We start from the raw sequence: 27,819 nt of genomic DNA, 5'->3' as shown, positions 1-27,819 counted from the left end.
TATTCATTGATCCTCTTATTGTCTGTGCTACTGGGGTTCTACCTAGGAAGTGGTCTCCTCTGCCTATATCTTGTGGACTACTTCCCACTTTCTCTTCTATCAGGTTCAAAGTGATCAGATTAATGTTGAGGTCTTTAATCCATTTGGACTTGAGTTTTGTGCATGGTGATAGATATGGATCTACTTTCATTCTTCTACAGGTTGACCTCCAGTTATGCCAGCACCATTTGTTAAAGATGCTATCCTTCTTCCATTGTATCCCTTGTCGAAAATCAGGTGTTCATAGGTTTGTGGGTTAATATCCGGATCTTCTATTCGATTCCGTAGGTTGACTTCTCTGTTCTTATGCCAATACCGAGCTGTTTTCAATACTGTAGCTCTGTAATAGAGCTTGAAGTCAGGGATGGTAATGCCTCCAGAAGTTCCTTTATTGTATAAGATTGTTTTTGTTATCCTGGGTTTTTTGTTTTTCCATATTGATTGGAATAAATCAATAAGGATTTATTGTTGATTATTGTTCTCTCAAGATCTGTGAAGAATTTTGATGGGATTTTGATGGGGATTGCATTGAATCTGTAGATTGCTTTTGGTGGAATTGCCATTTTTACTTTGTTGATTCTCCCAATCCAAGAGCAAGGGAGGTCTTTCCATTTTCTGGTATCCTCCTCAATTTCTTTCTTAACCCAGACCCAAAAGGAGGAATATGGTATGTACTCACTCATAAGTGGATTCTAGCCATAATTAAAGGTCTTTGAGCTTATAATTCGTGATCCTAGAGAATGTAAATAAGAAGGTGAAGCTGAAGAAAATCATATAGTTGTCCTCCTGGATACTGGAAGTAGACATGATTGCCAGGCAAACTTGGGTGCACGGGGGTGGGGGATGGAAGTAAGGGGAGATGGTTAGAGAGAAGGGAGAAGGGGAGGATGGGGGATAGCTTGGGGGAATGGGATGGGAGGGAGGGAGGAAGGATGGATATGGGAGCAGGGAAGTATATATCTCAACTAAGGGAGCCATTTTAGGGTTTGCAAGAGACTTGATTCAGGAGGGGTTCCCACAACCAAGGAGAGGTCCCCAGATTGTTCCCTGGGCAGCAGAGGAGAGGGTGCCTGAACTGGCCTTGGCCCATAACCATACTGATGAATATTTTGCATATCACCATAGAACCTTCATCTGGCGATGGATGGAGACAGAGACAAAGACCCACATTGGAACACAGGACTTAACTCCCTAGGTCCAAATGAGAAGCAGAAGGAGGGAGAGCGTGAGCAAGGAAGTCAGGATCAGAGGAAACCTTTACCCGACAATGGATGGAGATTGAGACAGAGACCCACATTGGATCACTGGACTGAGCCCCCAAGGTCCAAATGAGGAGCAGAAGGAGGGAGAACATGAACAAAGAAGTCATGACCGCGAGGGGTGCGTTCACCCACTGGTACAAGAGGACTGATCTAAAGAGAGCTCACCAAGGCCAGCTGGACTGGGACTGAACGAGCACGTGATCAAACTGGATTCTCTGAATGTGGCTGACATGGCGGCTGTCTGACAAGAAACTTATTTCTCACAACACTTCAATTTTCTATGAACTTTAATTTTGATTTTATTAAGAAAAATAATCTACTTTATTCATATGTTGTCATTGTCAGTAAAATTTGTTCATATTGAATCCTGAAAATGGACAAATATTCTGAACTCTAAAGAGAGACTAAAAGACAAGAAAAATATAGGAGTAAGTGAAATTTGTAAATATGTGGGGTTTTTATCTAAAAATAGATGGAGGAGTAAGAGTCAGAGACTAGAGTCACAAAGAGGATGACATTCTCATAACACTGTTAATGGCAAAAATGATTGAAGAGAAACAATGGCTGAGAAAGGAAGGTTGGTACTAGAGCAAGGGGAGCCAGGGAATGAGGAGTCACCAGTCATTCAATGTACTGTATGAGAATTATGAAAAAAGCAGAAATAGTGAGGACAACTGGAGGTCCACCAGCAGGAAGAGAAAGTTCCTTGTGCTAGGGAACGGGGAAGCTCCCAATGCCCTCCCCCAGGTCAAACTTAACATTATGCCTTCTTTTCCTTCCTAGCCACACACAGGGTCCTGAGCAACAAGCCCAGCACTTTCTTCAACAGCCACAAGGTGGCCAGAGTGAGCCCCAGCAGGAACAACAGGACATCCAGCAGGTGCTGCACATGCCATGGCTGCTGAAAGCCATGGGGCTTTAGATGTGTTCCTCCCCCTGATTGTAGGATGTGGTCAATCCAGCCCACCAGACGCTGGGAAGGCGTGAGGGGGTGGGAGCGCATGATGGCCCTGGCAGTCATTGCTGCAGTCTTGTACCTATGGGCAGACACAGAGAGAATGTGTTACCAATGTGCTGTGCCAGTTCTTCAGACCTTATCTCACACACACACACACACACACACACTCACATTTTCTAGTCTATACCCATCTTCAAAGAAAATTGTTAGCATACACTTGATACTGTCTACTTGAGTCCCCATTAAAAGTACAAAAAAAAAAAACCTGAAAGTCAAACCTTATACTGAATGATCAAAATTAACCTTTGAAGGGAAATTTTAAAAAATGACTATGTCTGTAAGGGTTGTAGCTATGACCCTGAAGTAGTGTTCACATTAAATATATTTGAACATATAGGAATATATATTTGATTACATGATTAGGACATTGAAACATGAGTATTTAGTGAACTTATTGTGAAAATTGGCAAGTGATATGTGGGTCAACTGTTCTTGTCTCTGTTCCTGTCTACTTTGTTCTAGATTTGTGAAAACTTCCTTTCTAACAGTAGAAACAGATACTCAGTGCTTTCTCATGATGCCCATTTTCTATGTGCTAGTGTGGGGCAGACAGTAATGACACACATGACTGAGACATTACAATCTATTAAAGGGTCAAAGAGAAAGTACTGTATGATGACTGAGCACAAGTACAGAAAAATAACAGCCAAGTACATGGTGTCCTAGGAGGACAATATTGGAGAGACAGTCCTGTGAGGTCCACACAAAGACCCTGAGGAGGGGAGATCACCGCAGTAAGGACATGCGAAGGTCCTTGTCACGATTTGAGTGAACAAAGGCTCCCATAACCACATATATCTGAATGCTTGCACTAGTTAGTGGACTGTTTAGGTGGATTAAGAATTGTGATTTTTGTTGGAGGAGGTTTGTCACTGGAGGTCTTTAAAAAGGCGCACATCAGGCCCAGTCTTGTTCTTTCTGTCTCCACCCTGCAGATCAAGATGAAAGCCCTCAGCTACTGCCTCTGTGCCATGCCTGCAGCCACACTTGACAATATGAGGGTCATGCACTAACCCCCTGAACTGCAAGCAAAGACCAATTAAGTGCTTTATCTTATATATAACTTTGCATGTGGGATTCCCCAGTGTATGCTGTGAATACCATTGGTTAATGAATAAAACTACTTTGGTCCTGTTGCCACACAGAATAGGGTAAGGTGGGATTTCCAAGAAGATAGAAGACGAGAGACTCAGAGAGAAGTAATGTAGCCACCTCTGGAGACAGATCCTGAATGTAAGCTTACTGGTAGGCCACAAACTCATGGTGATGCACAGATGAAGAGTGATGGGTTGATTTAAGATGTAAGACTTAGCTAGAAATATGCATAAGCTAATAGACTAAGCAACAATTTTATTAACATAGTTTTGTGTGATTATTTCAGATCTGGGAAGCTGGGAAACAAACAATGAGCCTCTACAACAACCTTGGTCAGAGTTCCTCCTCACAGAAATAGAATAGTAACTAAAACAGTACTCTTGTGATTCAATTGAAATTCTATATCTATATGATGAGTAAGAAGATCAGCCATCTTAAGGACATACAAGTGTTCTCTGTTGCCTCATTTGGAATTCTATTACAGGTACCCAAAATATAAGAGGTCACAAAGATAATGAATGTAGAAGAAATTATCACACCACATCAGTTATAAGCATATTTACAACAACTCATGTGAAATTAGGATTAATACTAAAGGAAAAACAAGACTTTCAAGTAACACACATGTATTTTACACACACCACAGAATTCTACTTTTACTGATAAACAAACTACACAGACCCCTTAGTGTTAGGCCTGCATTCAATGTAAACAACACCAACCCCAGAAATATGTATACCTCTTGCTTTCAATGACTTCTTTCAGTGTAAGTGCAAATGTCTCTGCCTTGAGTGTCTCTACCTGAACAGAAACACCAATTTTCTTGGCTTCTATAAGGACCATGTTTTCAGATTGGTCTCCAAAGAAGGGAATCCCCACCATGGGTACTCCATGCTGGATGGCCTCCATGATGCTATTCATTCCACCGTGGGTAACAAAAAGTCGAATATTAGGATGAGCTGTTGCAAAATACAAAAATGGTCCAATATTTCACTGTAAAAGTTTCAGATACCAGGTAAAGCAACAAACCAAAGAAATACCAGTGTGTTGTAGAGAATGGTTTTACTGATTTTTCCTTTGAGATTTGCAGTGTTTAAGGATATAAAATCTAAGCTTCCATAGGCAGAGAGATGAACTTACTTCAATATAAAAAAAATCAGTGACCTAGACAAGGAAGAATATATGGAGAGTGGCAATCCAAGCATGTTTCTCTGTCCTTCTGTTCATCCTCACCTTCTCCATGTGTAGTATGAGGGCTGGCTTGTTGGGGTTTCTGTCCCTCCCAGTACCCCAACAGCCGGCAAGCAACAAAGAAAATCACACACAAGACTCCATAAGGTTATAAACTGATTGGCTCACTAGGTCAGGCTTCTTGTTAACTCTTATAACTTATATTAACCCATTATTCTCATCTATGTTAGCCATAACGGCTCCGTACCTTTCTCTGCTAGGCAAGTTACATGCTGCCTCTTCGGTGGTCTGTACAGGAATGGCTGAGGAACCTCCTTGCTTCCCAGAATTCTCCTGTTCTCATTGCATCATCTCTACTTCCTGTCTGGTTTTCCCACCTATACTGCCTGCCTGGCCAATCAGCGTTTTATTAAAATATGATTGACAGAATACAGACAATTCTCCGCATCATTTCCCTCTTTTTTTTTTTTAACAAAGGAAAATACCCACAGTCCATTTGTTGGGAATGTGGGCGTAGTATTTCAGGCTACTTCCTGCTGGTTGGGGGCGCCGATGATCTTATGGGGACCTAAAGAAAATTTAGAGTTATAATCAAGTCCTGACTGGAGTATCCTGTGAGTCTTGATCATCTCAGGCAGCAGTCTTGAATCTGTTCTGGATGTAGAATTCAGACATCCAGGCCATCTGTTCCTACCGGAAATTTCTCAGGAGGTCTCCCTTGATCAAAGATGATTTTTCTTAACTCTGAATAAATCCAGAGCCTCTTATTTTCTGTGGAAACAAAAGCAAAATCTCTTCTCCAAAGTAACACACCTTTTGACTTCAATTTTGAAGCCAAGGTATTTTCAAAATACCTATCTTGGGTTAGTTCAGCAGCATTTATAAACAAAAGTCTTTTAGCAGCTGTTGTTCCTTCCTCAGCATTCAAACAATTCAAAGAGAGCATAATAGCATACAGTATCAAGATTCTCTGTATATTTTCCATCTTTATTTTAACCTCTATTTCTTCCTATTTTTACTTTTACTTTTTGAGACTGGTTCTCTGTATATCTTTGTCATGGAATAACTCTGTAGACCAGGCTGTCCTTGAACTCAGAGATCCTCCTGTCTCTGCCTCCCCAGTACTGGGATTAAAGGTGTATGCTACCACACCTTGAACTCAAGAGATCTCTGCCTCCCAGGCATTGGGATTAAAGGCGTGTACTACCACATCTTGAGGTCACAGAGGTCAATCTGCCTCTACCCCTTGAAGTCACAGAGGTCAATATGCCTCTGCCTCCCAGGTATTGGGATTAAAGGTATGTACCACCACACCCTATTTCTCCCTTTCTTTTTTATTTTTAATGACTTTAACTTTTAGCCTCCATATATTTTTAACACACTATAAACTCTTTAGAGGTTTTCTTCATCTTTGAACCTCTTTACTGTATCTCTCTCTCTTTTTTTGACTACATGAGTCTTTAAGGAGAAGATTAATCCTCTCCTTTAAAGCCGTGGCTTTGACGGCTAGATCCAGTCCATTCCTTAGCTTGCCAGCCTTGTGGCTGAGATACCAGCCAGAGCTGTGTTCACTGCCACAACTCGATGGCTTTTCAAGGTCCTTGCTAGCAAGCAAGCTGGAGCATTCTGCTCACAGACCACAGTCAATCAGACTGCCTGCCTGAGTCAGAGTTTGCCCTGGCAGGACAGCCCAGAAAAACAGCATTTTAAAACGGCGCAGCTTTTCTCCTGCTACGGCTGAAAACCGAAAAGCATGCGTTCAGCTTTACATCAACACCGTTTAAGTGTTTCGTGGCAGGACCTCTTAATGAGCTGCAAGGTTTTGCAGCTAAAGCTGAGTCAGGAAGCCTCACTTAGATGAGAGCCTTGCTTGCCTCTAGCAAGCAAAGTAGACCCGAGAAATTGCTGCTACCAACAAAACATGCTTTACTCTCTTCTTTCCCAAGCTTTCTCAAGCTTTCTGTGGATTCAGTTATCCACGTCTGGGCACCATATGTAACATGAGGGCCGGCTTGTTGGGGTTTCTGTCCTGCCCAGTACTCCACAGCCGGCAAGCCCAAAGAAAATCACACACAGGACTCCATAAGGTTATAAACTGATTGGTCCATTAGGTCAGGCTACTTATTAGTTCTTATGACTTATCTTAACCCATTATTCTGATCTATGTTAGCCATATGGCTTGGTACCTTTTTCAGCTGTCAGCTTCACATGCTGCCTCTTCAATGGTCTGCACAGGAATGGCTGAGGAACCTCCTTGTTTCCCAGAATTCTCCTGTTCTCATTGCATCATCTCTACTTCCTGTCTGGTTTTCCCACCTATACTGCCTGCCTGGCCAATCAGCGTTTTATTAAAATATGATTGACAGAATACAGACAATTCTCCCGCATCATCCATGGATACGTCTTCCATAATTTTCTAACCTTAACCTTCACTGGATATTCACATTTGGTCTCTTATGAAGCTTGTATTTTGTGTGTTTCTTTCCTCTATTTAAAGAGAACTTTACTAAAGAGGGTGGTAGAGCAAAAGATTCTGTTTTTACATATCTTGTCTGTTGCTCCATATAAAGCAAACAAACATTTCTTATGATCATAAAGAAATCATCCCAAACTATACTGGTGCAGGAGAATTATCTGTATTCTGTCAATCATATTTTAATAAAACGGTGATTGGCCAGGCAGGCAGTGTAGGCAGGAAAGCCAGACAGGAAGTAGAGGTGGAGCAAAGAGACTGGGAATATTCTAGAAAGCAGGAAGCTCCCTCTGCCGCTCCTGTGCAGACCACCAAAGAGGCTGCATGTAACTTGCCCAGCTGAGAAAGGTACTGAGTCATGTGGCTATTATAGGTAAGGATAATGGGGGTAACATAAGTTATAAGAGCTAATAAGTAGCCTGACCTAATGGGCCAATCAGTATATAAACTTATGGAGTCTTGTGTGTGATTTTCTTTGGGGTTTGCCGGTTGTGGGGTATCGGGCCGGACAGAAACCCCAACAAGCAGGCCCCTCATGTTACACTATACCTCACACAAAATCTACCCATATTCCCTGGAAAACAAATGTCTTCCCTATTGTATAGCCTGTGATTTCCCTGAACAAAGATCTATGTGAAAAATTCCCCAGCTTAATTTGAGTGACAAACTTATTTATAAAACTCTGACAGAGCCACTGAGTGTGGAAGTGATGGGTCTACAGAATTTTCCTTTGCTCAAGAAATCAGTGTCTCCTTATCTTACTGTAAGGTTACCCTGGTTGGCTCTCAAACAGCTTCCACATCCTCACAAACCCAACATTAATGTTGTAGGTGTCTGAGTTTTCAGCCCTCTCCAGACAACCAAGATGTATCTGCATGCTGACATTCATATGCGTGTCTCCAAAAATGTGAAGCAGTTCTCACATCATTGTGACAATAGTGGGAACAAATAGTGGCATCTGCCCCGAGGAGCAGCTATAGTTCACACGGTTTTCAAGATTGTGTTGGGGGGATCAATCTTGAATACTGATAATTCAAGGCTACCTATCTGTTTAGGGACTTGGGACCTGTCTGAGTAGGGAAGGATAAGGAAATTGCTCCTATCCAGTCTAGAGCACAGCCTGATTCCCCCAAGAACTCCAGTTGCTAGAGATCTATCTTTACATATCAGCAGACATTTCTTCTACATGCCCAAGTTCTCAGACATCAGTTGTTTATTAAGTCCATAAGCACATAAATGGAAATAAAGTAACAGGTCTAGGAGGTGCTTACCTAGAAGGTCAGTCTGGGGAAGCCAATCCATGATTTTGACATTTGGGGCCATTGTGATATCTTTGGGCCATTGATCATCCTTAACTGCCCACAGCACCCCTTGAGGGAGGCGAGCAAAGGCACTGTTCATCTCCTTAATAAGTTCCTTGGTTTGATACAAGGATGCTGCGGAACCTAGTGCCACAAGGACAAAACCTGAGTCTTCAAGAGGAACAATAAAATCCTCCAACTCCTAGAAGAAACAAAAAGGAATGAAGTCAAAAGAAGTGATTTGTAAAAGTCAAGGTATCAATGACATAAAACCAGATCAGGTGTTGAATAAACAAACCCATGCTTAGTTGATTAAGTTCCATGTAAGAAAATTCCTTTCCTAGCCCCCATAAAGCTGTGCTCTGAGTACTGCCTGCATTGATCAGCAGTCCTCTATTCACCGTTGGCTTCTCATGAATTTCTCTTCCAAGCAAATACATGTACAAGATTTTATGTGAATAAACTATTTCTACTGCTTAAAGTATAAACTCAGCGTAAACTGATTGTTCAGAGAATTTTTTTTTGTTTAGTAACTTGAGGCTCCTCACAACTCATTAGAACCCCATTTGTATTATTTTATAATCATGCTAGAAATATAGTATACAAAATTTCTTCGCTCTCTGTGTTGCATAATGTCTTCTACTCTGACATTGTTTTCTGGCTTTGATTACAGAGTAATGATAGCTTCATAGAATGGGTTGGTAAGTCGCCTGTCCTGTGGAACTGCCAAAAACATTACAGAGGAACTGGCATTAATTCTTACGTGTTTCACTTAATTCACCAGTTAATACATGTTATATCAAGCTTTCTTAATGAAAGATCTTTTTGTATTATTTTCTCTAATTTAATCCCATCAGTTTCAGTTTCTCTGTTTTGAGTCAGTTATGTTAACAGACATGCATAGCAATTTGTCAATTCATGTAGGATAAATCATTGATGATACATCACGTTTGTATAATTTCTTCATAATCTTTATTATTTTATGTAATAGTATATAATTTTCCACTTTAGAACATAATTATTCTATTCTTCTCTATTATTTATTTTCTCAATGACTCCAATGATTTGTAACCAAACTGCTCCTTTGATTTTATTGATTATAATTTTTCTGTTTATTGTTTCAGTCATCTACACTGTGATTCCTTTAAGCCTCTTCTTTCCACTAGCATCCTGTTTTGGCCTCTCTTCGTTACTGTGACTTATATAGAATTGTTAGGTTATCAATTACAAGTACCTTGTGTGTATTAATGAAGATAAGAACAGCTACAAATTATATATTAAGTCTTGTTTTTATTATTCTACATTTTTACATTGTGTTTTGTCTCATTTTCCTTGATACATAACATTTGTAAATGTTCCTCTAGATTTTTTCCCTTAGTCTCACTGGTTGTACTATGCTGTGTTGTCTCTCTTTACATACTGTTGATTTCTATCTCATCCCACTGTGATAAGAGATATTTGCATTAATTTAAGATTTTGAAAATTACTGAGGTTGCTTTTGTGTGTGTCATCTGAGGCATAAACCAAGAAATTTGTGCTGTGCATTAAAAAACACATGCTCTGCTCTTATTGGAAAGACCACTTGGGTTCAGTTCACACACTTAGGTAAAACCACCTGCAACTCTACCTTCAGAGCATCCAGTGCTCTCTTCTGCCCTCTTCTGGGGCCAGACATGCCCTGCACATGGTGCATAAACTTATATGCATGCAAACACTCAGGCACATAAAATGACCTAAAGAATAAATTCAAAAATTCTCTATGTATTCCTAGTTGTTCTACTTAACCTATGGTGTTATTCAAGGGGATAATTTATATGGATATTCCTCTCATTCTAAAGCTGTAGAATTGCAGTCATCAGTCATTATCTATTTCTTCTTTAAATTTCTAACTTTGTTCTTGTTTTTATATCATATTTGTGCACATATGACATATTTCATTATAAAAACTGTTTCACAAATTTGAAATAATATTTGTATAGTGTTTAAGTTTGACAAAAATTTCAGATAGCCATATATAGGTTTTAGTCCTCTGTGAATGTTTTGCTATAGAGTCTTCTTTTCCTTATATTGAAAACCACCATAGTTTATTTTGCTTCCCCATGATTCTTTAGGAAACATGTGGTTGAACATCCCTCAGAATAGGTTCCAGACTCTTTTGTCAGGTATTACTTCAAAATATTTCTTCCCACTCTACTCCTTATTAATTCCATCATCTCTCTGTGCCGATATCTGAGTCATCTGTCTAGAAGGTGAGGTCTCCGTCAGTCACATCTACATCCCACAATCTTGTCTTTTCAAGAGATTTTTTTTCCAAAGTTCATATAAGAAACCTTATTCTCCTTCCAGAAATAATATAAATATATTTCTTACTGTTTACTCTTTAAACACTTCTCACCCACTGCAAGAAGGGTAGGCACTCTGGTACCCATGGGAACCAGAAGAAATCCATACCCTCTCTGCTTTGTGCTGAAAGCAGGAGAAACATCGCCTTCATCACCTCAGCATATTGCACCCCTTTGTATAAAATCAAAGGAGGTTATTCCTACCAGCATGGGACATGGGACCCCACAGTGACAGGTAACAAACAATCAAACATCCTTAGCTCTCTGTACATTCAAAGTTTCAGCTGTAGTGACCCTGAGTCTATATTGAAGATGCAGATTATAAGCAGCTTTGATAGTTTGCAGTATCTGGATAGAGTACAAAGGGCTCAATGGGCTAAGAACACTAAATAACACAATCAGTTCTTCTTGTCTCTATTGCTAAGTTCTGTCTAGGTACATGCCTTGTGAAAGTGTTAACTGTTTCATTAGGAAGAGCCTGCCTCCTTAACAAATACTATATGCATGAATATTCACTATATTTATTACAAATATAGCTCAAAATTCAATGGGAAATACCAATATTAACTAAAGGATTTATTCCACCAAAGCCAGAAATACATAGGTACAAAAGAAACTCAAACATTCTACCATATAGCCAAGTCTTCAACCTTAGCATGGGATATTCTAACAGCATACCTTCACAACCTAAAATGGACTCTCAGAGTGCCTACCTTGCATTAGAGCACTTCCTTTCAGGACATGCCTGCCAACTGACCATTTCCACCTATGGCGATTAGCAAGAAAGTGGCCCCCCATGGAGAGTGGCAATGTTAGGATATATGGCCCTGTTGGATTGAGTGTTGCCTTCTTAGAGGACGTGTGTCATTGTAGAGTAGGCTTTGAAATCTCCTAAGCTAAAGTTATACCCAGTGTCCCAGCTTACTTCCTGTTGCCTATTGATCAAGATGTAGGACTCTCAGCTCCTTCTTCAGCACCTGCATGCATGCCACCATGTTCCCTGTCATGATGATAATGGACTAAACCTCTGAAACTGTATGCCAACCTAATAATATGTTTTCCTCTATAAAGTTGTTGTGGCCATGGTATTTCCTCACAGCAACTAAGACACCACCTAAGCATGTCAGCCATTGAATTAAAGATAAACTGAGGGCTGAGGTTTCACTCACTTGAGGTATTGGCCTGGTAGGTTTGTCCATTAAGCCTCCCACATAGACTGTGTTGGGAAGCAGGGGACGAGCAAACTCAAAGGCAAAGTCAGAGTTGACAAACCACAGCTCTGCTTTCAGTAGAAGGTCAGACAAAACTGGCCGAGAGCCTTCTGCAAAATGTTCCTGGATAGTGGCATCATAATGAGAAAGTATTCGTCTTTGCTTCATGGAGAAATCAAAGAACATCAGGAAGTTCTTCACTCGGCCCCAGAAGTCCATTTGGTCAGTTAGTCTTGAACCATACACTGGAACATAAGATAAGGGGCTAGGGAGTGCAAAGTCCATAAAACTAAATTGCATGGGAAGAAAGGCCACAAATTGTTTTTCAAGTTTCTCAGCAATCAAGAAAACACAAGGTTCTGCTGCATCCAAAAATAGGAGGTCAAAGTTCTTTTTTCTTAAGGAGCCCATGATGTCCTTTCTGCTTAATAAGTGACTGCATACATCCACAAAGTATTTGTACATCTTTACAAGAGTGTGATGATTGAACCTGCAAAAATATGACAGCAAATATTTGGGGAAGATATTTCTTACTATCTGGAATAATGTGAAATTCAATGAAAGTATTCCACAACTAGGCAAACATAAGCCTAGAATCTGATCTATTAATTTTTTTTTTCTGTTTTGTGTGATACCTAAATTAACTCTGTGTGCGGTGTGTGTGTAGGGGGGAGTAATGTGTATTTCCTTTTCCGGTGATAAAATTAGAAAAGAGGCCAAAAGAGCACTTAAAAATAAAAGACATAAAAAGTGATTAGGAGACATAGAAGAATGTGTCAAATTAGTGCAAAGGATAGTGAAAGTTATGAATTCTTTAAAATCCATGATAAAACCTAATTTTTCACATGCTCAAATTTTTTAATGGTAAACATGAGTGTGATTGGAAGATTATTATCACAATTCTGAGTCAAATTTCCACTGTAGATTATGCTAAATTTTAGTCATCTTATTGATGAATCTTTCACATCAATGCTTACCAGATAAGCGACCTGGTAAGATGCACAAGTGTGCTATGCCATCCTATGTAGTGATATTTTGTTTGTGTTTTAAAATTGAAGCTTGCCTGAAGATCAGAGTACAGAACTAAGCCACTAGAGGCCAGGCAGTGGTGGCAAAGACTTTTACTCCTGGTATTTGGGAGTCACACATCTTTACTCTCAGCACTAGGAAGGTGGAGACAGGAGTGATATGACTGGGAAGAGAGGAATATAAGGCAGGAGGACACAAGCTGGAAGCAGTCTGATGCTTGGTGGAGACAGAAGGAGTCTGAAGATGCAATCTGACAACAGGGTCGCCCCCTTCGGTCTGAGCATTGGTAGTGGTAAAAGAATTCTAGTGTCTGGCTGCATGTTTTCTGAACCCTCAGGATTTTCCCCCAATATCTGACTCAGGGATTTATTTATTAAGACCAATTAGAATTTGTGTTCCAATCATGCATCAAAAGATCCACAAGATGAGAGCCAGTGACACACTCCTATATTTGTTCATTCTCGACTCAACTTCAAGTCACAACAACTGTGAATTGCCTTCAAGGGTCCCTCTGTCAGAGAGATGTTGTTCAATGTGGCTGTACGGAGGTGGTGGTATCTTTAAGGAAACACCTTCGTAAGACATTATTAGAGGCCCTTTTCCTTTAGATGCTTGAAATGATCTGCAGTGGACTTTGAGCTAATTCCTGTGGGGGATGTAAATCTGTTCTTTCCCTTCTCTTGACTCTTCCAATCTCACATACTTTAGTCATTATGATCCCATCTCTCATGGTGTCTTCAATAAAACTGACTGCTGTTAACCCCATAATCTTGAACTTCCACAATTGTGACTTAAGTATGCTTTTTTCATTATATATTCACCCAAATTCTGTTAATTTGTTGTAATAATAGAAATAGATTTATGCAAATTATAATCCTCTACATTTATCATCTTCATTCCATTTTAAAATATATATTTAGGTAATAATTTCTAAATAACTATCATAAGTGCAGGTTTGGTTTCCTGACAACAGAATGGTGATCCCTTTAAGGAAAATCAATTGCAAAAATTCTCAAGAAGGTGCTGTTCTCAGCAACTTGACTGTATTCTACCTGTAATTTGAACTACTCTTTAGAAGGAGACACAATATATATGTTTTAATGTGTATAAATATCTGCCCTCATAGACTAAGGTGCAATTTGACATCTTTCAAACATATGACAAAATATATATGGTCTTTAAGTTTCTGTGAGTGAGAAAGTTTTCCAAAAAGAATCTTGATGCTGTTAGCACAACCATGACTGTTAAGTAGAATTTTCAAGGACAGAGATGAGAGTGAGACCAATGGACTTAACTAAGGGACACATCTGAACTTGTCATCCATGTAGAAGACAAAGGAGGTTCTGAGCATTATAGTCAAGGTCTAAAAGCCTGAGGTTCATGTATATCACCTGGACTTTAAGAAAATTATGAGGTTACCTGTGGCAATTAGCTGTTATGCTAATGATAACCAGCCTACAATCCATAGAACTGCAGAGTTCAGGTGTAGAGTAAGGGAAATGTGGGCACAGGGAGATCTTATTAAGAAAGAAAAATATAGGTAGTTGTGGGTGGAAGTGAAAATCTGGAATGAGAGGATAAAGTATGGAGTGGAGAGAGTGATGAGAGAGAGAATGCAGGGAGACACATTTAAAATTAAGGGTAATTGAGGGGTAGTATATAAACTTAAAACAATGGACATTTCATAAAATATATACATATATGAAGGTGTTCTAAGTAAAACTCACAAATAATGGAGGAGACAGAGCTCTAACTGTCCATCTCCTGGCAGCAAATGAGCTTCCAGTAGCATATTTGGGTCAAATATAATTGAGTTGTTGGCCAAATGGAATACCCCAAACAATCCAGGTAGTTGCCAAAACTATAGATTGCTCTTCACAAACTGGCAGCAAGGCTCTATTGCTGAAGACAACTCCTACACAGATCATTGATCATGGAGAAATTGATCTGTTGCCTTTAGAGAGCCTAGCATCTAGCATCTTTGGTATAAGCACATTCTCCGAACACGAAGAAAAATATAAACGCCAAGCCAACCACAAAACCACTGATCTACAATGTTGTCCTCCTTGCAAGATGTGCTAGGGCAATACAGAGGCAAACTTTTGGGAACAACCAACCAAAAAATAATTTGATTTAAGGCCCATTCCATGAGATGAAATCTATGCCTAATACTGCTTGGATAATTAAGAACCTGAGATTAGATAACTCAAGCACCTAGGAAATTAACAAATACTATAGGGTTAAAAATCAAAACAAAACAAAATGTATCACGAAAATGACTTCTAAAGATATTTTTGATATGCTGGTAGATCTGGAACTTGCTCATTCACCACCAGAGAACTTTTCTCCTGCAGCAGATGGGAGCAAATATAAAGACCCACAGCCAGACACTATGCAGAGTAAGAGACCTTGGAATACTCAACCCTAAATGGAATGTCTCCATCAAATCTCTTGCTTTGCAGATCAAGGAACTGGTAGGAAGAGCAGGCTGAAAAAATGAAAGAGTCAAAGGAATGGAGAACACTGAGAATACAAGGCACTAAGAAGCAACATAAGCAAAGCTCATATGATTTCCAGCACACACTGAGGCCAAACACACACACACACACACACACACACACACACACACACACACACACACACTCTTCCAAGTTGCCGGAGGCTGCTCATTCATTCTCCGACTGCTCTGACTCAAAATAATCACACAAAAATCTGTATTCATTGCAATAGCTTAAGTGTATTTATGTCTAGCTCTTACATCCTAAATTAACCAATTTCTATAATCTGTGCATGACCAGAAGGTCATGGCCTACTGGCACAGTTTAAACAGGCTCCAGCAGAGGCATCTGTCTCTGGCAGCAGCTACATGGCTTCTCGCTGACTCTGCCTACTTTCTCCCAACATTCAGTTTAGTTTTCCCATCTAGCTACATATTGTGCTATCATAATCCAAAGTAGCTTCTTATTCATTAACCAATGAAAGCAACAGATATACAGAAGGACTTCCCACCCCATTTCCCCTTTTCTGACTAAATAAAAAGGAAGATTTTAACTTTAACAGAGTAAAATTGCACATAACAAAACGCGTATCAAGCAAGAATTACAGTTATAATATTTATATCTACTTTACCTTTCATCAAAACTAAGGAAAACTATTACTATCTATTTTTAAAGTCCATCAAAGACTCCAGAAGGATATAATATTGCCTAAGTAAACAGAAAGTTCATTGTAAGCAACTTCCAAACTCTAGAACTGACAGAGACATCTTGTGACCTGGACAGTCACTGATCATTCTTTTGTAATATTGGGGCTTCCAGTCTTTATCCTACAGGCCCATAATATCTGGCAGACATTTCCATGATTAGGAAATTTCAAGGACAGTTCTGCCCATATTGACAATTTGTCAGTCGCTTTTTTCTGTGTCCTGCTGAATGTCTGGCAGATACTTTCATGAAACAGGAACCCTAAAGGAGTATCTCAGCTTTGGACAAGGTCAGCAGCCATTTTTCTGTGGATTCTGCATGTCCAGTTCATACAGTATAACATCAAGTAGTTCAGGCAAGAGTAGTTTCTTTCCCAAATGACTAAATAACTACATAAGAAGCCTCTTTGATGCCCATCAACCTCTTGAAGTAGATTGGTACTGCCAGGAGCAGATGTGTCACACTGTCATGAAAAGTCCAAAGTTCTTAAAACATTTTGAAAGTCATATTCTGTAAGTCTTTGAAAGATCTGAAGAATATTTATCCATTTGTATATCTAGAAAACATAAGTAACATGGCTACAAGATTGACTATTATAGATGACTATCTATTAACCTGTATTTTTTAATTATAGAATACATTTTTAAATGAGCTGCACAAACACAATACTTTAATTAAGAGCAGAAACATACATATAACAAAATTGACCTTAAAATTTTATCAATAAACCAAGAGCCATACCAATGCAAAGTATCCATCTCTATACCATATCTCCCATTAAATGTAAACAAAAACTTATAAAAAAATATTTGGGAATTTGAACCTAGTTCTCTCCAAACTGCTTCCTGCTTTTTGCTGAGCAAAGTAATTTTTGGGGGTGTTCATGGCGACTTTTCAGCTGGTCTTGGTCCATCAAACCACATTAGTCTGGAAGGAATTCACAGGTTTTCATCCTCTGTTGAAACAAAAGAAGAACCTCTTTTCCAAAGCAACAAATCTTTAGATCCAAATTTTGAAGTCAAGATACTTTTAAAACATATATGTTGGTTTAGCTTAGCAGTCCCCAGAATCAAATATTTCTCTGTGGTCAAAAAATTCAAAAAAACACAATAATATTTATAATCCAAACTCTCTGTGTATATTCCATCTTTACATGGCTTACCTTTCTTGCTCTATTACTTTTTCTACAAGTTTAATATGACTGTCTGTGTTCTGTCTCTTTAAAGGCTTTGTTTTACTTTATATTTTTTCTTCTCTCTCTCAAACCTACATACATATGTCCAACACTGTGACCCACTTAGATGTCTTTTATTTGAATCTGTCTTTATTGCGTATCTGTAATTATTTTTTGACCAGGAGCACTTTTTTTAATGTTAAGCAGGCATGACTAGAATCAACACCATGGTTCTGCCTATTGGCTCTACCCAGTCCTACATGGTAGAGGCATGTTCGTAACCTCTGTGAGCCATGCTCCCAGCCCCATTTCCAGGCACACAGTAGGTCTATGTTGCCATTAAGCCAGTTGTAACACTCTGTTCACAAAACACATTTAAATGCTCTGTAGTCAGAAATCTCTAAAGAGACAGAGCCATTTGTCAGGCAAACCAGGAAGCCACTGTTTATTAAAGCCATGCAGCTTTTACTGTACTTCCCTTGCAAGCAGAGCCTATCTGAAAAAAAAAATGTTGTTACCAAGAATTATGCTTGCCTCCTGTTTTTGTGGGTCTAGAAGCCTTTTTTTCTTTAAAGCTTTCTTATACTTTACATGGAAATTCTTGTCCAATGCCACTGTGCCAATTTGTTGCCAGAGGCTGCTTGTTTGTTCCCCGACTGCTTTGATTCGAAATAACCATACAAAAATATGTATTAATTGTAATATTGTTTGATCAATATCTTAAGGGTATTTCTGGCTAACTCTTATATTTTAAATTAACCCATTTCTACTAATCTGGGCAACACCACAAAGTCATGGCCTACTGACACAGTTTCAGCAGCTGTCAGTCACCTACCATGCATCACTCAAAAACAATCCAGCCCTACATTGGATAAATCATCCAGTTGTTGCTTCTCTTAAATTCACTCAAGGTATCATACAACTATGATCTACTCATGCATAGGACTTAATCAGCAATACTTTGGTTTCAAGAAATAAAGCAAATTACCTTTCATTAAATAATTCTTCCACAAGGAGATATACTCTACTATGAAATTCTTTTTCCTGATCTTCAGGTGGACGCCAAGTTATAACTTCATATGATGTTTTCTCCTTTTTAAAATCTAAGAAAACATCAATCGAGTAATATTTAAACATATCACAATATACCACACATTATTACAGTGATAAAATAATTAAACTAGCTTCACATTTTTGTGGAAATTTAGTTTTGACCTTCAGTGGTTTGTTCTTCTTTGAATCTATTCAATTCTGTAATCTAATAACATTTATTGACACTTTGCAATAATTCAAGAATTTTTTGCTGTTTTCTTTTTTTTCTTTCTGTTTTTCTAGACAGGGTTTTCTATATCTTTGGAGCCTGTCTTATAACTCACTCTGTAGACCAGGCTGACCTCAAACTCACAGAGATCTGCCTGCCTCTGCCTCCTGAGTGCTGGGGTTAAAGGTGTGCACCACTAGCACCCGGGTCAAAAAAATTAAAAAAAATAAAAGAACTTTATAAAGTGTTCCCTAATGAAAATGTCCCTGCAACAGATTTCATTTAAAGACACAGCTGCCATTTTTCACTTTACCGGTGACAAAGCATGAAGGAAAATAGTCTGAAATGATTTACTGACTTTGTTGTCAAGTAAGTTAGGGTTAGCAGGTAACTACGAGTCAGTTTCATTGTAGAGTCCATGTGCTTCACAGAAAAATTAAAAGGAAATATGTGATGTGCTGATTTGCTTGTTTGTTTTTTGTTGCTGTTTATTTCATGTTTGGTTCTTGTTTGTTTGTTTTGTGGCAGAGTCTTATTTGATGACCTAATTGGTTTTCAACCCAAAATCCTGACTCTTTAGGCCTCCATATGGAAATCTACTAATCTAAAAGCTAACGTTAAAATTCTACTGTGAAATAGAAAAGAAAGACTAACCCATTATCACATCAGAAATGGCAAGTGTACATGGACAGAAAAAGAATCTCTGAGTTGGGAGTGGTAACTCATGTTTATAATTCAAGAAGCTGAGAAACTAAGATAAGAGAGCAATCATGTGAGTTTGACAACAACCATGGCCACATGAGAGAGTTCTACAACAGCCTGGGCCTGATTCAGAAAAAAATCAGAAAAAGAAAAAGAAAGAAAAGAACACAAGGGGAGCAAATAGGAGGACATGGTGGCAGGGGACAGAAGAGAGAGGGGAAATAAAAGACAAAAGAAATCTGAAATCAGCAACACTCAGATCTACAAATAAAACACACCCGTTCCACTGCTAAGGGGAAATTTTGCATATCTTTTGTGCATACTTTGCTAAAGGAGGAGAAAGTCTGTAGCTTTGAGCAATAGTTCAAAGGTTGTGGGACTAAGAAAACAGCGTGAGCATGAATTGCAGTTATGAAACTAGAATATTAAGGACAACTAAATCTGTAAAAAATATATCTGGATAAAGAACTGAAGTTTCCTGGGCTCTGTGCCCTAATCTCTCAGCAGTGACTGATGATGCTCTTCAGTTTGGTTTGGTTATGATTCTCTGTATTCAATAAATTACGAGTTTTGGGGGAACCACTGATTCTTCAAGAATCTGAGGTCTTCTCAATCACAGATTCTAAAATTTAAGCATAAATATAAAGTTCACTGAAAAATAATTCTTAAATTGTAGGTCTCATTAAAAAATACATATAGGTTTGTATGGCATCGAGTGTAGCAATTCTTAGTTAATTAAAGCCCTCGGTATGGCAGAACATGTCTGTTCAACACTACAATCAGACACATTTGACATAAGAATTTCTCAAATGATCAATAATCATGTGTAGTGCTGACTGAGGGTGACACTCAATGGAAAAAGCAGTCAATTTTGTTGCCATAACAAAATATTTGATATTAGTTAACTTATATTTTTAATATTTTACTGAGATGGCTTTGCAGTTTAAAGTGTGTACTACACATGTTCAGTTCCAAACAACCACATCTGTCAGGCAGCTCACAACTGCCTGTTAACTCTAGGTCCAGGTGATCTAACCATTTCTTTTGACCTCATTGGACTCTTAGACATTTTTGCATAAATACACACAATCACACACAAATATACAAAATAAAAATAAATCTAAAAAATACTTTAGCTCATGGATCTAAAGATTGACCATCCAGGATTGCATGGAGCTGTGTGACTAGCCTTTGGTGGGTGTCATTTCACTGCATCTTAATACAGAAGGCGATGTGTGCAATGCATGGTAGATACAAGAGCTTCATGACAAAGGAGAAGAAAGAAGCCAAGAAGGAAAGGATCCTTCTTTTATAAACACCTATCCCATGAGAAATAATCCACACCTGGAAGTACAATGTAATTCCTTTCCATGTGTAAACCATAGGCCAATCAGCTTTTACTAGGCCTACTTCTTAAGCTCAATAATGTTCAATACCTTTGGTTCTTGCACATTAAAGTTTGGGGGACATACTCCCAATCATTGTCAACCTATACCATGAAGTAACATACAGAAATATGTCATAGAAGGCCAAGAAAACATAGTCTGATGAGATCTATAAATCTTATACAGACACACACCATGATTTCTGGTGAAATGAGACCAAATATACAACTTTTATCAAAAGTTAGTATTTACTAATTAAATTGATTTAATACAATAATTGATTTTAAAAGTACCTTGGAAGGGAACATTTTCATGTAGCAGATTGGTCACATTATGGCCATGGTCTTGAAGAATTTGTGATACATGCTTCATCAATCTACAATGGCTTCCACCTAGAAATAAAACAAGTCATTTTTGTGGAGAATAATGAAAAGATTTCTGATTAACATAAATGACTAACATAAAGAAATACAAAAGTAAATGTAAAGACATAGAAAGCCGCACAATCCATAGAGAGAAACCAGCTCTTCCATGCCCTCAGTTACACTGTAGGTGATATCCAGGACAAGAACCCAAAGCTCTGGCCAATAGAAATCCCCCACCAAAGGTACGAAGACTATGCCTGAAGAGAGGGCCAGCAATTAAGGTCATTTGCTGCTCTCACAGAGGTCTTGGGTTCAGTTCCCATGATGGCTTACAACCATCTAAAACTCCATTTCCAGGAAAATTAACACTCTCTTCTGGCCTCCACAGGCATTTCTTGAACATGTTATAGGCTATATGTGCAGCCAAAAGACTCATAAGTATAAAATAAAAATAAACATTTTACAAATCCAAGAGTTCCCGTGCTTGATGTAATGAGCTACTCTGTGGAGGCCCCAAAACATGAGCCTTTTCCAACTTGTCTGAAGGTCAGAGAGTTTTAGATTATTCAAAATTGTTAACAACAAGTGTGGCTACACACCCTAACCTAAGGTGTGGTTGCTTTGTGTTTTAGACATTAAGGTGCCTCAGACAGGTAGATCCACTCCACCCTGACCAAGGGCCAGGGCATTCAAGCATACTTCTGCTCTTTCTTCTGAATTAGGAGATTTGACCTAGGGAGTGGCTGCCTTCAGGATATATGGTCTAGGATGGGTTCACTGCCTAAACAACAGAATGTGTTTCTCAAGAATTAATGACTTGATGTCTAAATTATTGAAGCAAGTAACTGTTAAAGTTGTGCTTTGTATCATGTTAAAGTAGTCTTTTGTCTTCTAACCCTTTTTGTATAGGGTATAAAAGTGTATGAAAAATGAACGAAATGAATGCTGGTGAATTCAGCATTCAGTGTTCACTGAGTTGTTCTCTCATCCCTTTCCTATGTTTTGTTATTCTTTCTTACTTAACATATTCTATTCCTCAAGCTCCTACCCTGTCACTTGGGAGCCTGCCACAGCGAGGATCATAGCAGAAGTCATGCCCAAAATGTTGACCTAAATACTACTCTGCTTGGATATTAGACACTCTTCATCCTGTGGTACATTTATATTTTCCATGGTGTCTTCCCACCACTACAGTCATTGAGTTCAAAACAAATTATCACACTGAAGGAAAATACCTCATAATAGGAGTATGGAGCTCTCATTTAAGAAATTTCTCTTCTTAGACCTGATTTTATGCCCTTTGAAATAAAGCCATTAAGGATCATCATGAGGACTCAACATATGGGATGGTTGTGAAGAGCACCAGACACATGAGAAGCTTTGACAACATAAATTCTCCAACAATCTGGGGATCCTCAGGAAATGTATGCATATTTTTACAACAATAGCTTCTTTTTGGCTACAATTTCTTTAGAATATTAGTTTTGAGTCCAAAGTAGAAGCAGAGAAAGATGAACTAAGAAAAGAAATGAAAACTGTATAACAAAGGCTGGGAAGGCAGAATGACTGGGAGAGCTGAAAGCACCATGATTAAATTAGGGCAGAGCAGGAAAAGGCAGGGAAATGGAATGTATCTCTTGAGTGAGTCACTCTTTTCATTCATATTTGTGTTGTCTGAAATAACACAGCATGGATAAAAGTCCACTACACCTTGAGCTCGCTGCTTCTGTTCTCATAGATTAAGAACAATGATGTAACACAGACATTCTAATGAATGCTCATTAAAAAGTGTTCTTCCTGAGGAAAGCCTGAGGATTTCAAAGTGGACAAACTAAGTCAGTGAGACCAGGAACAGGTGTTGTATAAAGACTTCGGATCTTTAAATTCATTACATAAAAGAACCAGGACAAAAGGAGACAGATGAAGCAACGTCTTCACCTGAGGCTGAGGGATCATTTCTGAATGAGGCAAGATGAATAACAGCCAGAGGAACATGGAGTTTGTTGTGAGACTATTTCTTGTAGGAATGTCAGGAACTATACTCATAAAATCTCACCAGCGAGAACACCTAGCCATGTTCTGAACAAGGACAACAACATATACATGCTGAAGTCAAGGTGAGAAAGCCCAGCAGCATTCAACCCTACAAACACATACATGCAGACACACACACACTCAGAGAGAGAGAGAGAGAGAGAGAGAGAGAGAGAGAGAGAGAGAGAGAGAGAGAGAGAACAATAAACAAACAAAAACAACTACGATAAATATAGAGGCAACTAAGAAATACTGAGAATGGGAGAAACAGGCTTCCCTAGGGAAGATCACACTAATTGGTTATCTAATACTAAATTAACATCTCTAAAATCATACATACAAATAACACTATACAGACTGAGTAGGTTATATTTAGTAGAACATATGGATAAACACATACATATATGCATAGTGTAACAATGAAAATGAGATCATGTGTTTCAAAGAGATGATGGAGATGTATATGGGAGGATTTAGAGGGAGGAAGGGAAGGGGAATATGGTGTAATATAAGCTCAAGAAAAGTATTTTTAAAAGCAGGTAAAACATGGGATCAGAATTTTTAAAATTACTGAGCATGTCGCACTATGAGGGTGATCATTAGAAAATGTGTGTGAATTACTTATGTGACATCAGAAAGGTGAGTTGTGGTCCTGCAAGAGGCTGCCCAGGGCCTTGATCCTTGTTTTCCTCTATAGAGAACCGAGCAGAAGGTTCAAGCCCATGTCTACAGTCTGTGTTTCGCCACAGCACTGAGGTCCTCAGGCTCCAACCCTGAAAGTGATTTTGATACACTATTGTTTGAGCAAGGTTGAGTACAATCATCCTTTCATACGGGCATGCTTTCAATCTTTTGCATTCTATTATCCTAAACAACGAAAAGTAGATGACAATTGAACCATAGAATACAGAATTATAATACCATTCATCTTCAAAAATGTTGAGAAAGAAGGTAAAACACAGTAGGGCCCACTAGACTCCTCCTGGGGATTTGAGTCATCACTTCAATTTTACCTTGGAAAAAGAATTCCTAATGTTTAACTCTTAGAAATTTAGGGGAAATCTCTGAATGTCTTACCCCTGCCACTGAGAAAGGACTTGAACTTTATTGCTTAATAGTACATCTTAATCTCTGTCCCCTGTCCTGTGTGATGATTACTTCCACAGCTGTTAAAAGAAAACTTCTGTTTTCCATAAAACTATCTATCATCTTCCAGGAGGTGATGGCATAGGTCTTTAATCCCAGCACTTGGGAGGCAGAGGCAGTCAGATCTCTGTGAGTTTAATGCCAGTATGCTCTACAGAAAAAATTCCAGGACAGGCAGGGCTACACAGAGAAACTCTGTCTAAGCAAGCAAACAAATAAACAAACAAACAAACAAGCAAAAGCCACAAAGGAGGGGCCAGAGTCTGGAAAGATTGCTCTCTGGTTAAGAATTCTCGCTGTTCTCACAGAGGGACTCAGGTTCAATAACCAACACCCAGTGGAGGCTCATAACCACCTATAACTCAATTTCTAGTAGATCTGAAGTCTTCTATCAAACCACACAGGGACTGGGTGCATGGTTGCCAAACAGACAAACATGCAGGTAAAATATTCATGCAATAAGAATAAATAATTTTTTTTAAATTATCATCTTACTGAGATAGTTGGGAGTAGTGAACAGTACCAGATACAGTAAACTTTCTATTCATTGTTAAATCCATAATGTCAATAGCTCTGCCATAAAACATTCTGAAAAAAAAAATGCTAAAATTCTTACAGCATTCCCTTATGATTAGACAACTAAAGGAGGCAGAGTTTCAGATAGATACACAAAAGTATACAGAAGGGGCTTAATGATAAAGTACCTTAATTTATATAAACTCCTTAGCAATTCTACAGAGTAAGCAAAGACATAACCATTTTTTCAAAAGCAGAATCATACTCACTTCAGAATGAAAAACTGTTCCTTACAAGAACTTCAAAATAACCTAAGTAAGCCATCCAGGTTCACTTGATTTCCATTAACTTGTAAAAATCATTAATTTTAAAGGTTATGGAGCAAAATAACACGTGAGTTATTTCCTGACAACTTGGCATTGGGGAATAGTTGTTATAACCGTATTGTGGTCACAGATTGCAAATTAGTGGTCAATGTTCCTTTGTGGAGGTTGTAGTTTACTTTTGCTATAGTCTTGACTCTTTACTGGCACCCATATAGGTGTCCAATTGAGATTTAAAATAGAAAAACACATTCATCAACTGCCTTCCTATTACATGTGTCATTTCCTGCCCTAATCTTTGGGTCACACATATTCAACTATGAATGCAAACAAGATGATCATTTGAAAAAATATATTCACAAAGTCTAAATGTGGGTTTAATGTGGTCTGTTGCCTTTTAGTACTAATATGTTCCCTTATCCAACCCTTACTTTTATTGGTGATTCATGTATCCCTGAGTCCTACAAACTATCTTGAGCTCCATTCCAAACGATAGAGCCAGAACATTTGTGCTGTTAAGAGTGATATAACAATTCCCAGAATAATATGATGGCCTGGTGGCATGCAAACTTCCGTGACTGGGTGCTTATACAGATGAAGGAGAAGTTCTTTTGAAATCAAATATGTTTATATATGTTAGCCTCCCCCAGAAAAAAATCTGGAATAGCTCACTGCTCCAATTTTTGGAGGAATAGACTAATCACTTTTACTAATATTCCTTCTGCCTACTCACAACCTGAGTCCTAGTAGAGAAGCCTTTCTTGTTTTCTTTACAATACACCACTCAATGTACTATTGTTGTTGCTATATCAGAAGTTATTTCAATGTACTATTTACCCCCACCTTTTGGTACAGTCACTACTAAGCACCATATTGCACACTCCATATGACTTCCCTCAGATTTGCTCTCAGCCTAGCTATAAAATGTCATGTATAGATGATCCACTACGTGCTGTTTTTATTAGACAGGCCCTCCCCTACAAAGTATCCTGGTCTTACAAGACTCTATATTCCCAGCTGGCACTCACCCATTGTAGCTATAGTCAGTATTTTTGAAGCCTCCAAGAGAAGAACCTTAGTGAGAAATAAGCTCACTAGAAGCCAACGCCGATGCTCAGCCATCTGTAGAACTCACAAACCGCAGATATAGGATCCACACCTTGAGAATGTGCACCGGTAGGGAACCCTGGGGGCCTCTGTCACAGTGCCCTCTTGCTCTTTACCTTGTCTCTGCAGATCACATGCCACTGGACATTTTGTTTCACCTTTCATAAACAGAGTTGACAGATGAATAGATGGAGAGTTAACATTTAACTGGTCTTTTACCGCGCCAGCACGGTCTGGAACCACGAGTCTCGGTGGAGGGTGTCCAGGTTGAATGAATCCACAGAGCATGAGGTTGAAGTGGAACAGCAGCTTCTTTATTGTTCTGCTGGGGCTAGCTTTTATACCATGGCACCAAAAGAGGAGTGGGCTGCGAAGGGACTGTCACCTGACCCAAGGAGGGACTGTCACCTGACCCCAGTAGGGGGTCAAGGAATGATCATGTGCACTCAACCTTCACCTGACCCCAGTAGGGACCAAGGAATGATCACGTGCATCACGTGCACTCAAACTTCCTTATCCAACTCCAGGAGCAGAGGGAAGTTATTATGTTTTCTTTGCAGATAAGTACCTCAAATGGGGCCAGGGAAATGTAACTCGGGGCAGCAATTCCCACAATTCCCCCTACTTTATTTTATAATGAGTGGTCCTGTCTTAGGTCCTGCAAGGGAAGTACCTTCCCTTACCCGTCATAAGGCCCCCGATGGAGACCCTCATTTTTTTCAGCATCTGCAGCCATACCTCATGACTTCCGGGAGAGTCATGGGCCAGACTGAGTAACACCTGATGGTGGACAAGCTCAGTCGTGGTGAAGGTGTTTAGGAATCGTTTTAAGAGGAGCAGGCCTACTGCCACCCCTACTAGTCCCAAGATCTCCAGGGACAAGGCACCTCCCCATCACTGTGCCCAACCACCAATCTGGGCCATGGCATTCCACCATGCCTCAGCAGATACAGGTTTAACACGAGTTTCATTAATTGCAATAATTTGATGTACCAAAGAGTGGGTAAAGTTTACAAAGGAATCATTCCAAGGCCCCCTAAGGTAAGCATTAAGGCGTTGTACCTCAAAGGACGTATTTTTCACTTCCATAAGGGTCACACAGGCAGAATGATAAAAATGAGAACAAGAGGCTTGTTGCACCATCCACAACACATTAATCTGTTCCTGCAATAAGACTGCTTGCTGATTTAAATTTAACATCCCCAACTGAATATGTGAGTCAATGGTATTTTGAGTCTCTAAGGCCTGGGTAACACGGGCAGCAAGAGTGTTAACAGTCTCTGCAGTAGCTGCATTCTGGGACACGGTGATTCCTGCAACGGTGGCAGCTGTGACTGATATGGCGATAGCTGCAATGACTGTGGCGGTGATTCCAAAGTCTCTTCTCTCTCGATACAAGATAAGCTCTCGTCCATCATGTGGGTCTTCTACCACCAGGGGAACCAGAGCAGGAATTCTCACCATCAGCATGGACTCATCCGTCAGGGACCAGCAGTTGCTCAAAAGGCAGGAGCTGGAAGAACAATTAAGAACACCATCCTTCCCGACCGACCCATTAAAGGAGACAAACATAAAGGGAGGCAGAACACAAGCTAGGCTGACAATAGAGAAATTCATTCCCGCTGCGTAATTAATCTGGAGG

The 27,819-nt window shown here is 39.2% G+C and overlaps 2 protein-coding genes across 4 annotated transcripts in view; both read right to left on the bottom strand.

The window, feature by feature from the left end:
• Positions 1–27,819, bottom strand: part of LOC125397518 (UDP-glycosyltransferase 3A2-like) — a 152,205-nt gene that overhangs the window by 69,890 nt on the left and 54,496 nt on the right. The gene's annotated exons all lie outside the window — the stretch shown is intronic.
• On the bottom strand, positions 1,571–26,507 carry LOC125397061 (UDP-glycosyltransferase 3A1-like). 3 transcript variants are annotated; one of them, XM_087896925.1, is made up of 7 exons: positions 26,294–26,507; positions 20,980–21,078; positions 18,327–18,441; positions 11,891–12,422; positions 8,350–8,581; positions 4,154–4,373; positions 1,571–2,338 (listed from the first exon to the last, which is right to left on the bottom strand). In XM_087896925.1, exons 1-7 carry the CDS (start codon positions 26,463–26,465, stop codon positions 2,062–2,064), a joined length of 1,647 nt encoding a protein of 548 aa, XP_087753051.1. In that variant the 5' UTR covers positions 26,466–26,507; the 3' UTR covers positions 1,571–2,061. The 3 variants fall into 3 exon arrangements, with proteins under 3 accessions (XP_087753051.1, XP_087753052.1, XP_087753053.1); XM_087896926.1 differs by having other exon boundaries at positions 26,099–26,437; XM_087896927.1 differs by lacking the exon at positions 26,294–26,507 and adding an exon at positions 16,988–17,119 and having other exon boundaries at positions 20,980–21,002.

Source organism: Myodes glareolus, chromosome 15, assembly GCF_982192425.1.
Source record: "Myodes glareolus chromosome 15, mMyoGla1.1, whole genome shotgun sequence".
Lineage (NCBI taxonomy): Eukaryota > Metazoa > Chordata > Mammalia > Rodentia > Cricetidae > Myodes > Myodes glareolus.
This window is presented reverse-complemented; position numbering and strand designations above follow the sequence as displayed.

What these genes read in the sequence shown, in the direction of transcription:
- LOC125397061 (XM_087896925.1), bottom strand. Translation starts at nt 26,465, where the DNA reads ATGCTCTGTGGATTCATTCAACCTGGACACCCTCCACCGAGACTCGTG. An exon ending in TGAAAATGTTCCCTTCCAAG is followed by an intron (nt 18,442 to 20,979) that starts GTACTTTTAAAA and finishes ATGTTTTCTTAG; the next exon opens with ATTTTAAAAAGGAGAAAACA. An exon ending in CTACCAGGCCAATACCTCAA is followed by an intron (nt 8,582 to 11,890) that starts GTGAGTGAAACC and finishes TGTTTCTTCTAG; the next exon opens with GAGTTGGAGGATTTTATTGT.